The following is a 13981-nucleotide window of genomic DNA, read 5'->3' on the forward strand; positions in this document are numbered from 1 at the left end:
GCAATATTACGATTTCTAATATTAATATACATATTGTTGATTATATAGTCAACTCAAAAGTTAAAATAGGTGTTAGATAAATATTTGCAGACTACTTATCTTACTTTAAGCACGTACTTTTGTTTAAATTACAGTTTAAAAAAGAATATGTGTATTTTGAGTTATATTGTTTCAACAAAAAAAAGATCCTGGAACAGACACAAAATAGAGCAGTGAGATTCATAACTATCGAATATTCACATTTGACTAGAGTAACATCTTTAGTAAAAATCAATAAATTTTGAAAGCTTTCACTAGAGAAGACTCAAAAGTAAAGTAGCAATTATACGTAAAACACTGAACCATAATCTTCAAATACTAAAACAAAATTTAATAAAATACTCAGAAAGACACAAAGATAAAGGCACATTCCTCGTTCCATATGCTAGGACAAATTAGTACAAATGATCCTTCTTCCCTAGTGCTATTAGAGCATGAAATGGGTTGTCTGAGCTAGCCAGGAAAACTAGTGACTTGGCAGAATTTAAGTCATTGGTTAACATGCATGACTCGTAGGACGTTATCATCTTCTTTTTTGACGTAACGTCTGCATTATATAAGATAAGAAGATGAGATCAAATTAAATGAATAAAATTAGAGATTTGATATTTACCTGACACATGTCAAATATTTGCATGTCCGAATTATAAAAACTCTTGCTGTTGTCTCCCCTGGTCTCACAATTCCGTTTAATGTGCGAGACTATCGAGATGAAACGGTTGATAAAAGTTGTATATTGAAGGCTATAAGTTCATTGTAGCCTATCAAGGTTTATGATTAGAACCAATTTGGCTTAGACATGTTTCCCTCCTGGCTAGTTTATTTTACTATGGTTGCTTTATTTTTTGTCAACTTAGTATACACTTAGCGGTGCAGAGCCGGCCTTAGGCAATGGGAGGCTCTAGGTGAAGTGAACAGGGTGGCCCCATGTGAAATAGAAAAAACAAAAAATAAGAAAAAAAAGTGCGCCCCTTGAGTTAAAAACCTACCTGTAATCTATATCAAACTCAACAGATAGCTAAATGCATATAGCGCCAATACCACGAATGGACGATTCATGATCACCAGATTAAAAAAAACGTTTCGACATTTCACTAAAAGAAAGAAACAATGATCTTCTAACGTATGGAGTCTAACAAGCAAGCGAGATTTAAACATTCGTGAATAAACCTTGAATTATTGAGACTTAGAGCAAGGCTAGTAGACAAAGAGACATAGAGTTCTGCTATGTTGGGGATTTGATCCATGATTCACATTTTTTTTTCTAAAAAAATGTTCTTCTCATGTGGCCCTAACAATCGAAAGCCTAGGTCGCTGGCTAGTTTGCCGAAGCCAGAGTGAGTTGATATAAGCTTTCTAAAAAAAAATCATTTTTAAAAAGAAGCTTATTTTGGGAAAAGAACTCAGCACTTACAACATTATCCCTCAATAATATAAAAGTTATTTCCTTTATTCAATATCAAACATAAAAATTAGTTACCAATAATAAGATAACTAATTGTCATTTTTTAAAAACTTGATTCGTGTTTGTTAGGTACAATAAATAATTGTTTAAAGTTTCAACTTGATTCGAGAATGGGTGTGGGAGAAATAACGTGTTCCATTATCTAAGGGGACGAAACCTTAAATATTTAGCAGTATCTGTGAAAACTGAATGATTTATTGCCCTTGCTGTTATCAAATAAAATAATCAATTATCAGTAATTTACTGAATACTTTTTTTTTATTGATTCATGTCTTATCTATGCCAATGAATAATTGTGCAAAGTTTCAACTTGATCCGATAATAGTGTGGGAGAAATAACAAACACACACATTTTGCGAGACTGACAGCTTTTTAAAAATAATTTTTCAACTGAGGCACATGACAAATGATGGAATCCATGATGACCAAACGACTGTTTTCAATTCTAGCATATCTATATTTCCTTATTTGCGTACTCATTGTATGTTGGTTAAGCATGTTTCGGGTATTCCTTTAGAATTCAAGATGGCATGTATTGGGCGACATACTAATCCAAACCTCCTAAAAGAGGCGGGGGATGTTGGCAGGAAGGTTTCCAATTGAGAGTGCAGACGACATCCCAGAGTGCATGCCACACGACTGTGACTCAACATGGCAGCCAGATCGCAACATTAACATTAGTTATAGTTTCTGAACGCTTCTATTCTTCAGGTCAATAAAAAGAAAATGCTATTGTCTATATAGAATAAGTATGTATAAAGCGAGGGTCAAACATATGATGAAATATCGACATAAGTTCCCTTTAGGTGTGCACATCAACTTGTTCACTGTGATTGTTGTTCATATTTAATGTATTCAATGATACAGTGCACTGAGTGCAGACTGACCCACTCACTTTAAATTTTACCTTTACCTTTACCTATCCCTTAGTCTGTTGGACCGTTGGGGCAAGATTTGTCGACCGTCTTTCTCCATTCCTCCCTGTCTTTTGCCTTGTTTAAAACCTCTTTCAATGGTAGGCCCGTCCATTCTTTTATGTTGTCCTCCCATCGCTTTCTCTGTCTGCCTCTTCTTCTTTTTCCTGGTACTGTTCCCTGAAGGAATACGGTCTTAAAATCCAGTTTTTATTATAACAGTTATAGCTTTTTTTTTATACAATAAAAATAAGATTGCTTTTAGAATTGTATTTTTTGTTTTAAACCTATCGTATCCGTTTAGACTACTTTACCCAACATACAGACGCGCCTCTAGGTGAGGGGGGGGGGAGAACCTTTATCTCACACGACTTATAGAGCTTTGTTAAAGTAATAGCCAGAAGGGATTTAAGTAGGAACCTAAACGGCTACTAAAAAATCAGCATTAAGCAGATTAAAAGAATGTTAACGGCTTGACCAAAACACTATCAGTCCTTCCATCTGGCTTAAGGTGGACCATTATCTCCGGTATAAAATAACACACACTGCTACGTTCCTTGTTAAGTTCCTTGCTGGGCTCCTGTAGTGTTTCGCTTCAACCTGTACCAACATAACGGCCAGCATGACACTTTCACAAGTATTCGTTTTTCAGGTAAAAATGTAATACATAAATATACGTTTTAGCCATAGCTTGTAATTTACAGACAATGCTTTAAAAGAGAAGAGAGTAACGTCCTACGCATTTCATGTGTCCATCTAGTCATGCATGTTCATAAGTGATTTGAACTCTGCTAAGTCGTTGGTTTTCCTGGCTGATTCAGGCAACCCATTTCATGCTCTAAGTCTAATGGCACTATGGAAGAAAGAGCACTTGTCCTATCATATGGAATAAGAAATGTGCGTTTATCTGTGCGCCTTTCTGCGTATTTTATTGTTTTGTTTGTGTACTTGTAAATAATGGTTCAGTGTTTTATGTATTATTGCTACTTTATTTTTTTATTCTTCTGTCCTGAAGTGTTTCTAGCTTTAGTGATTTTGCTGATGGTGGTGTTATTCAATTTAGTGTCTGTTCTAGTTTCTTTGTGCTTTCTTTTGAGTTGAAAGGTGCAAAACAGAGGACGCATATTCTTATATTGTCAAGGTTAAATAGCATTTCAGTTATAGGCTATATTCCTGTTTGGTTTGTACAAATATAAACCCGAAACACGTTTGATTTTTTTTTATAGTTTCATCAATTTGGTGATTTCATTAAATCTTTTCATTTATTATAACACCTAGGTATTTTGAGGTTTTAATCTGAGTTATTGATTTACCATGAAAAAAAAAGTAGTTTTCATTTGTTTTAGTTTTTTTGTTACTCTTAAGAAATTGCATTTTCGGCTGGAAAGACATGTTTCAATTTAGTTTCCATTTCTGTCCTTCATCTAACTCTCGCGCTCATATTTGTTTGTGCCAGAATTACGAGAGACTTAAGGACCGAACACTGAATAGTAAAGTAGCAATAATACATAAAGCACTGAACCATAATTTACAAAAACAAAAAAACAACAACAACCTAATAAAATACTTAGAAAGACGCAAAGATAAAAGTACAGTTCTTATTTCATATGCTAGGACAAATACATACAAGTACTCCTTCTTTCATAGTGCCATTAGAGCATGAAATGAAAGATTTATGACAACTTTTTATAAACATTAAATAATGTACCTTTAATTCAACAAAATCTTGTAAGTTAATCTTGTTATTAAGCGTTTGTAAAATTTAGATTTCAATACTCATTAATATAATTAATCTTAAATAATGTTGAAATGTCCTTCGCACCATCATAGAAAAACGTTCCATAAGCGTGAATTAAAGAAAATGACCAGAAAGCGGACAGCTAGATCATCCATACTCATTCAAATTAAAACTTGTCAATCATGAAAGAAAATAACTAACCATGTGCCCCTCAGAGATCATTGCGCTTTATGGGCTTTTTGTTTCGCACTTATCCTTTAAAAAATACTGCCCGAAGATGTTTTTAATACATCTTATATTAATCTTATACATATGCCTGCAACACAGATCTATATTTATTATACCTAGACTCAAGAAGTAAAAAGCTCCCCTTGTGGTCTATAGGGCAAATGATGTAGAGGTCATCTGATTCTGTGGCCTAAGGTTAACGAGTGTGTCATGTGGTCAGCACAACGACCAACAGCCTTTACTTTTCCCCAACTAATGTCAGGTACCCATTAGAGCTTTACCGCTCAGCCACCGCGCCTCCCAGACTCAAGAAAGCATAGCAAAAATTAAAACAGATACAAAATAGAGCAGTTAGATTTATAACAAACGAATGTTTAAATTTGTTCAGAGTACACCATCAAGTTTAGAAACACTTCAGGACAGAAGAAGAAAAAGTAAAGTAGCAATAATACACAAAACACTGAACCATAATTTACAAATAGAAAAACAAAACCTAATAAATTACTCAGAAAGACACAAAGATAGAGGCACATTTCCTATCCCTTATGCTAGGACAAATTCATGCAAGTGCTTTTTCTTCCGTAATGTCAATAGAGAATGGTATTGGCTGCATGAATCAGCCAGGAAAACATATGACTTATCAGAGTTTAAGTCAGTGATTTACATGCATGACTAGATTGACACGTGACATGCGTGGGGCGTAATTATCTTCTTTTTTGAAGTAACGTCAGTAATCTATAAGATAAGAGAAGAGAAATGGACATGAGATATGATAGACAATAGTAAGACCACGTTACGCTACAAGGGAAACGTTTCAAGTAGAGAAAGACAAGAGAAAGCCAAAGAAGACACGGATGCGAACAGACAATTTGGAATAGATAAACCTAATGAGAACGTTTTGCTGACCAAAGTCGCATTCGAAGTAACAATTCTATCGAGAACACAATTCAGTAAATGTCTGTTACACTATACGTAGGAAGGGGAGTGTTGGTCGCTGAGTGATAAAGCGTTTGGCTTCCGAAGATAGAGGACCAGAGTTCGAATCTCGATGAAGACTTGGATTTTGAATTAGGGATTTACAAAACTCTAATGGCCACCTGACTTTAATAGGAGAAAATAAGGAAGGTTGGTCGCTATGCTGACCACATATACCCCTCGTTAAACTTTGGACATAAACCAGACGACCTTTACATCATATGCCCAATAGATCGCAGTGTCTGAAAGGAGTTCTTTTTCCTTTTTTTTTTTTCATTATACGTTTATCAGAGATATTACCAATTACACTTTTATTTTTGATATTTTGCAGGTAGCAGTGGCAGTCATTGCGGCCCAGACAAGGTCTGAGTACACCAGATTCTACCAACCAGTTCCCTCTCAACCAAGCAACGCGTACAACCCGTCCAACTCTCAACCAGCTGCCTACTCGCGTCCACAGCCCAACAACTACGCTCCCGGCCAGCCGTACATCTACACACCATCTTCTCAGCCGTACGGCTTCAATCAACAAGCCAACAACCCGTCCTACCCTACGGGAGGGTACAACAACGCCCCTGTGTACCAACCCCAGGCCAGCAACTACGGTCCTTATAGCCCAGTTAATCTATTCTATGGTGCATACAACGCATACCCAGGTAAGCATATATTTCGAACAGTCAACTCTTCCTAAGTGGTCATGCTTTTTTAGCGGCACTCGCAACGGGAATAACCGCTATTAGTTTTGTGTGTTCTGTCTGTCAGTCCTTCCATCCCATTTAGGGGTCGTTCGTAAATGATGTCACGCAAAAAATGACCTTTTTTTGACCCCCCCCTCCCCCCTTGTCACAAAGTATCACAAATTCTCAGACCCCCCCCTCCCCCCCCTCTGCGTCACGTCACTAAAAAAAATTTATTTCAAATTATTTATTTCTCATCAACTTTTTCCCCAAAGAGGTTTCTGCTTGAGGAGCTGACTCGAAAATAATTAAATTGTCTACAATGAGATCTTCATCTCTCCATTCCCCACTCTCCTCACCTGCGTTTCCCAAAACTACAAGGACTTCTTTGTCTTTTTTTAAAAATAATTCTTTTGGCTTTCAATGCTTTTTATTTGTGAATAAAACTACCTGAGAAGTTCATGTTAAAATGAGTACCTAAAAATGTTATTATTTTTCGAAGATTTTTGAAGATTAACAAAATATTTTATTTGTGTTTTTTTTCTGAATTTTAAATTTGTGACGTCACAAAATCGCTACCCCCCCCTCTCCCCCCTTGTCTCAAAGAGTCACATTTTCTCATTTAACAATTTAACATTGTTTTGTGGGTGAGTGTGAATTATTCTCCTTTGAATTTTAGGCGGTACGTGTTAGCCTCTTGTTAAATATATATATTCTATGCTGCTTAAAGACTGAGCATTTGGTGTTTGTCATTTGTACATTTTTATTTTTATTTTAGAACCTATTAAGACGTAGTGCTACACAAACTTATGCCTCACTCTGTTTAAAGCCAAAGTAAAGCAAGGCTAATTCTGTTACAAGCCAAAGTAAAGCAAGGCTAATTCTGTTACAAGCCAAAGTAAAGCAAGGCTAATTCTGTTACAAGCCAAAGTAAAGAAAGGCTAATTCTGTTACAAGCCAAAGTAAAGCAAGGCTAATTCTGTTTAAAGCCAAAGTAAAGCAAGGCTAATTCTGTTTAAAGCCAAAGTAAAGCAAGGCTAATTCTGTTACAAGCCAAAGTAAAGCAAGGCTAATTCTGTTTAAAGCCAAAGTAAAGAAAGGCTAATTCTGTTACAAGCCAAAGTAAAGCAAGGCTAATTCTGTTACAAGCCAAAGTAAAGCAAGGCTAATTCTGTTTAAAGCCAAAGTAAAGCAACGCTAATTCTGTTTAAAGCCAAAATAAAGCAACGCTAAGTGCGAGATTTTCTGCTACTATGCAAATTACAATTCTAAGAAAGCTGGTCTATAGGTATATTTAGGCTTTTAGAAGCAAATGTTTCATACTATCTTTCTGTATTACCTTTATTGATCATATTCGTATCACTGCAGCGAACAGTTACCAGAACTGTACTGACCAGACATGTAAGAACACTGAATGCTGTGAATTTAACGGACTAAGGTATGTGTGTGTTGCACAGTCCAGTGCAGTGACCACAGCTGCTCCTGGAGGTAAGCATCTTAGCCCAATGTCCAGCAGTTTCTCTTATCTGAGCCTCGGAGAAAGAAGTGTCCAGTTTTGTGTTAGACAACTCTCTTAAGATCAAATTTGAACTAACATTGAAATCAAACGAGAAGCAAATTGCATGATAGACTAATAATTAACCTTCTTTCTTCAACGTTCATTGGCACTTTTATTACAAAGCTTATATCAACTCGGAGGCGCGGTGGCTGAGCGGTAAAGCGTTTGCCTTCTGAACCGGGGGTCCCGGGTTCGAATCCTGGTGAAGACTGGGATTTTTATTTCGGGATCCCTGGGTGCCTCTGAGTCCACCCAGCTCTAATGGGTACCTGGCATTAGTTAGGGAAAAGTAAAGGCGGTCGGTCGTTGTGCTGGCCACATGACACCCTCGTTAACCGTAGGCCACAGAATCAGATGACCTTTACATCATCGCCCTATAGACCACGAGGTCTGAAAGGGGAACTTTACTTTACTTTTATATCAACTCACTCTGTTTGTCCGTCTGGTAAAAGTTTGTACACGTAATTTCTCCCACACCAATTCTAGAATCAAGTTGAAGCTTTGCACAATTATTCTTGTTTCTTGTTACGCCCCTCCTCCCGTACATTTTAAGATCTATATATTTATGTTTTTTTCTACTCTTGGTGACAGCTGTCTGTGCCAGACCCAAGCGATGCTATTCAAACGGTGACTGTCCATCCGGCCATTGCTGCGTCCAGAGGCTGGATACTGTGGCCACGACTGACCCCAACTACAATAACATCTACGCACCGGGCTACAATGGTTATAGGGGAAACAGTTACGGGGGAGGCTACAATTCGTACAATAACCCACTTTATAAAAATGAACGAGGCGAATGTCTCGCTGCAGCGAGCAATAATAATGGTAAGTATCAACCAGTATCAGGTACCTTAGTACCCAACCTAAGCACGTGTACCAAGCACCCGAGTACCCAACCTGAGTATTAGGTACTTGAGTACCCAACTTAAGTAGGCCAAAAGTTATCTGAGTACCCAGCCTAAGTAATAGTTACCCGAGAACCCAACCTAAGTAATAGCTATCCGAGTACCCAATCTAAGTAACAGTTATCTGAATACCCAACCTAAGTATTAGGTACTTGTGTACCCAAACTGAGTGTAAGGGGTAATGACTTACCTAAGAACCTGGGTATTAGGTACCCGCATATCTAACCTAAGTATCATTACATGAGAACGTAACCCAAGTATTAGGGCTAACAGTTTATCTAGATTATGTAACCTAAATATCAGGTAAACCGACCTGAGTACCTAACCCAAGTAATAGGGCTAATGGTGTACCGAAGAGCCTGGGTACCCTCAGAGCTTGTATCCAGTTTAATCATCAATCAATCAGAATATCTATCTATCTATCTATCTATCTATCTATCTATCTATCTATCTATCTATCTATCTATCTATCTATCTATCTATCTATCTATCTATCTATCTATCTATCTATCTATCTATCTATCTATCTATCTATCTATCTATCTATCTATCTATCTATCTATCTATCTATCTATCTATCTATCTATCTATCTATCTATCTATCTATCTATCTATCTATCTATCTATCTATCTATCTATCTATCTATCTATCTATCTATCTATCTATCTATCTATCTATCTATCTATCTATCTATCTATCTATCTATCTATCTATCTATCTATCTATCTATCTATCTATCTATCTATCTATCTATCTATCTATCTATCTATCTATCTATCTATCTATCTATCTATCTATCTATCTATCTATCTATCTATCTATCTATCTATTGGTTTATCAACCTCAGAAAAACACTACAGTTAACATAACAGTTAGTAGGACAAAGCACAGTGCTGGATTAGACCACCACATTGGCTGAAATATTTGATGGATTATTTTTTAAATCAAATGCCCATAATTTCGTAGAATATTTAATTTCTTATATTCTAAACACGACCTTTTATTTAGTACCTAATTACAGCCACAGTGTGTTTGCTGTATAATGTGTTTTGTTGACAATGCCTCTATTCAAGTCAGAACTTTATGGAAACTTCGGATATCTGGATCCAGGAATCTGGACAGTTAATATGAAAAACGTTATAACGATTTTCTTAGAAATTTAACAGTTGATGAATATCTCTGAGACAAGAATTACTAGCTCGTTGGCCACATGACGAAAACTCTAGTTTGACTGTTATAATTTTTCAAAGTAAAAAGTAAATAAATGTAAATTTGGCTAGAGACTAGGCCTAAGTCTAGGTCTGGTCTAGATACAGCATCGGTTCTGAAAAGACTTACGCGTTCTTGAAAGGACTATTGCGTTCAGGAATTTCCGAATGTAAGGCATGCGTTGATTCAAGAGTTTTATAAATTAATTTTCAGGAAAATTTCGAGCATCGTCTTCTAAGTCTAGATTTAAAAGCCTATCATTGGAATTATTCCATGATAAAACAAATACAAAAAAACAAACATGGTGTAGTCATGCCATAGTGCACCGATTATGCGATAACTGAGTATGCATATATTTAAAATACAAATATCATCCTTAATTATTTTCAAACTAGAGGACATAAATAACCACTTTTTCAATTTAGGGCTTTTTCAAGTCTAAATCCGGCCCTGGCCATTATAAATCAAACGCTAATTTGTCTTTCAGACTGCAGACGTCCAGTGGAGGGCTCAGCCACCAACTACTGTCCATGCTCAGCCAGTGGGGATGTGTGCAAGTTTACTCCAGAGAACCCAGTAGTAGGTAAGTGGCAAATAGTATAGAGTTACCATCTAGATCTACACCCGTCAATTAGTGTGGAATATCAGCACCCGTCTTTTAGTGTGGGATACCAGTTGGATGATTGGATCTACAACCGCCATTTAGTGTGGGATACCAGTTGGATGATTGGATCTACAACCGCCATTTCTACATCCATTATTTATTAGTACATGATATCATCCGGAATGTATGTTTTATTTTATTTGTTTGATAGTGCCAATACTGTCGTAAGTGGGTCCGAGGGGTTTGGACAGCACCGGGTGACAGTTATCAAGTTGACACCAAATATAAAAAACAATGAAATTAAACATAAAGGAATGCAGTTAATAAGATCCGTGCATTACAATTCAACAAAAAGAAGAGACCCATTGCAGAAGTGTTTGAGAAAGTAGGCTGTATTTCAGAAAGAAGGGGTCACAACGAGCTACACAAACCCTAACGACTCCACGCCTTTACATAGTGGGTCTACTATGTATCAGCGAAACAATACCGATCAGAAGGATTTCTTAGAGAATCTGGCTGGTAGGATATTGGCTACTTGTCATAGTCAGGACTGTTCATTGTTTCGCTATATTCAATTCGACATTTTCTTTTCTCATAAAACATTTTGGTCCTTATGGCTGCCTTTGTGGGTTTCTATGCCATATGCGTGCATCATTGGTTGTTTCGGAACTTCGCTTCACATTTCTATTTATGAATAAGCTTTGTAAGAATTCCGGAAAAATCAGCTGGATGGGTCAATGGGGTGGAGGTGGACAACGAGAAACGTGTTTATGAATAAGTTGACATGCGCATCACATTTAGGAATCTTTTGTCACATAACGTAAATTAGAATCCTAGTTTTAAGCGTGTTTCTATTATGGGTGTACCCGAGGTGGTGTTGGTGAGAGTTATTTACCTTGTTAGTTTCTCTTTCCAGCAAGCCCTAACGAAAATATGCGTTCTCTTTATTAATTAATTCTCTGAATATCACTCTTTTTTTTTTTTTTTAGGAAACTTGATTGTTTTTCATGATAAGTACTTCACAGTTACATTGGGTCATTAGTAATTCTAGATTTCAATCTATAGGGACACAAGTACTCTAGCTTAATCCGATGATTCTTTTGAAATAAGCATCTCTAAACAACACTTCAGCGTGTAATGTACTAATAATTCTTCTTCTCTAGTGCTATTAGAGCATGGATTGGGCTGCCTGAGTCGGCCAGGAAAACCAATGACTTGGCAGAATTTAAGTCATTGGTTAACATGCATGACTAGATGCACGACGCGTAGGACGTAATCATCATCTTTTTTTAAAGTAACGTCTGTATTATACAAGATAAGATACCAAGAATGTTCAACCATTTTATGAACACGAACTAGGGGCACATACTTTAAAACAGGTACACAGAAATCAGAAGCAAAATAAAATGTAGATCACATCTCTCATGAATTAGTTTTCTTCTTGATGGCTCGAAAGGTCTGGAAAATGACGTCACATTCATCGTCTGCCAGTTTGGCCTATCATAATCAGCTGTTTAGAGAACGAAGATGAGCAAATGAATAATATTAGGCCTATCTGAGAGATAACAACGACCCATGTTTCAATTATAGGAAACTGTTTGTAATGGAAGTCCCAATACTGCAGCAGTTGACATATAATTGATTTTTTCTCTCCTAATTGACGATGCCAACGTTGATTTGACCCCATTAAACTAAATTGATTTTCGGATTCATAAACTTTAATTTGTGTTGTGTAAGAAGAGCATGCTTTCTCCTATGATTCGATACCAAATATAACATTTTCTGATCAACAAACACAAAAGTTATTGAAGTTTAATCAGAACAGAATTGAGAAATAGAAATGAGAAAAAATGAATAATTCTACCGGAACGATGAAAATAATTCGGGAAAGAAAGAGTTAAAAGACTATTGTATCAATAAGCACATACATTTGTTTTTCTATTTTCTTTCAATTTGAACTCATTTGAACCCGTACTTAGTCACCACGTGTCTGATGCTGGTCCCTTTACAGTGACCGCTGTTCTTATTACTTGTCCTTCCATCGATCTTTCTTTAGGTATATTATTAATTTTTTTTTAATTTGATTTTTACTTTCAGGTAAATGTACAGCTAGTGCTGGCAAGAAATAAAAACAGAGATTTTTTTTTTTTAAATTATTATTATTATTATTTTTTTTTTTTAGTTTCATTGCTTTCTGTATGTGTGTATGTGAAATAGTTGCATTGCTTCTAGGCATTAATAAAATGATATTTCTGAACATGGGTGTCATGATATACGTTTCTGTTTCAATGTAATATGTAAAAGTGTTTAGTGCTAGCCAGAAGATCTGAAATATACCAGCCAATCACTGAGTGGGATATCATTCTACTTACTTCCCTAGTACAAGCCTATACACTGCAAGACATGGTCAACTATTCAACCTCCCCCCACAATTTAACTGACACATACTTTCCTAGTACAAGCCTATACACTACAAGACATGGTCAACTATTCAACCTCCCCCCACACAACAATTTAACTAGACATGGTCAACTATTCAACCTCCCCCCACACAACAATTTAACTAGACATGGTCAACTATTCAACCTCCCCCCACACAACAATTTAACTGACACATACTTTCCTAGTACAAGCCTATACACTACAAGACATGGTCAACTATTCAACCTCCCCCCACACAACAATTTAACTAGACATGGTCAACTATTCAACCTCCCCCCACACAACAATTTAACTAGACATGGTCAACTATTCAACCTCCCCCCACACAACAATTTAACTAGACATGGTCAACTATTCAACCTCCCCCCACACAACAATTTAACTAGACATGGTCAACTATTCAACCTCCCCCCACACAACAATTTAACTAGACATGGTCAACTATTCAACCTCCCCCCACACAACAATTTAACTAGACATGGTCAACTATTCAACCTCCCCCCACACAACAATTTAACTAGACATGGTCAACTATTCAACCTCCCCCCACACAACAATTTAACTGACACATACTTTCCTAGTACAAGCCTATACACTACAAGACATGGTCAACTATTCAACCTCCCCCCACACAACAATTTAACTAGACATGGTCAACTATTCAACCTCCCCCCACACAACAATTTAACTGACACATACTTTCCTAGTACAAGCCTATACACTACAAGACATGGTCAACTATTCAACCTCCCCCCACACAACAATTTAACTGACACATACTTTCCTAGTACAAGCCTATACACTACAAGACATGGTCAACTATTCAACCTCCCCCCACACAACAATTTAACTGACACATACTTTCCTAGTACAAGCCTATACACTACAAGACATGGTCAACTATTCAACCTCCCCCCACACAACAATTTAACTAGACATGGTCAACTATTCAACCTCCCCCCACACAACAATTTAACTAACATATTAATCCAGAATTTTTAAAAAGTCATAGTCATGGGTAAGCATTTATCTGTGACAACTTATATTTCAAGTCATCTTAACATTTTATTTATAGGCTTGAGTTACTGAATTTGAAATCAATCATATTTTTTTAAAAAATAAACAAACAAACAAAAAATGATTTTAAAAAATCTTCATTATGGATGTCTTGGTACTTGTAGTACAATACATCTTAAAATGAAATGAAATAATATCCAAAGAAATCA

The 13981-nt window shown here is 36.4% G+C and overlaps 1 protein-coding gene across 1 annotated transcript; it reads left to right on the forward strand.

Moving 5' to 3' along the window:
• Positions 1 to 2985: 2985 nt before the first annotated feature.
• On the forward strand, positions 2986 to 12570 carry LOC106052873 (uncharacterized). The gene is made up of 6 exons (XM_056025463.1): positions 2986 to 3070; positions 5691 to 6015; positions 7405 to 7524; positions 8186 to 8419; positions 10197 to 10292; positions 12411 to 12570. Exons 1-6 carry the CDS (start codon positions 3041 to 3043, stop codon positions 12440 to 12442), a joined length of 837 nt encoding a protein of 278 aa, XP_055881438.1. The 5' UTR covers positions 2986 to 3040; the 3' UTR covers positions 12443 to 12570.
• Positions 12571 to 13981: the final 1411 nt, after the last annotated feature.

This window comes from Biomphalaria glabrata, chromosome 4 (assembly GCF_947242115.1).
Source record: "Biomphalaria glabrata chromosome 4, xgBioGlab47.1, whole genome shotgun sequence".
In the NCBI taxonomy this organism is placed as follows: Eukaryota; Metazoa; Mollusca; class Gastropoda; family Planorbidae; genus Biomphalaria; species Biomphalaria glabrata.

Coding starts and splice junctions, on each gene's coding strand:
- LOC106052873 (XM_056025463.1), top strand. CDS start 3,041: ATGACACTTTCACAAGTATTCGTTTTTCAG. Junction 8,420..10,196: donor TGCAGCGAGCAATAATAATG/GTAAGTATCAAC, acceptor TTTGTCTTTCAG/ACTGCAGACGTCCAGTGGAG. Junction 10,293..12,410: donor TCCAGAGAACCCAGTAGTAG/GTAAGTGGCAAA, acceptor TTTTACTTTCAG/GTAAATGTACAGCTAGTGCT.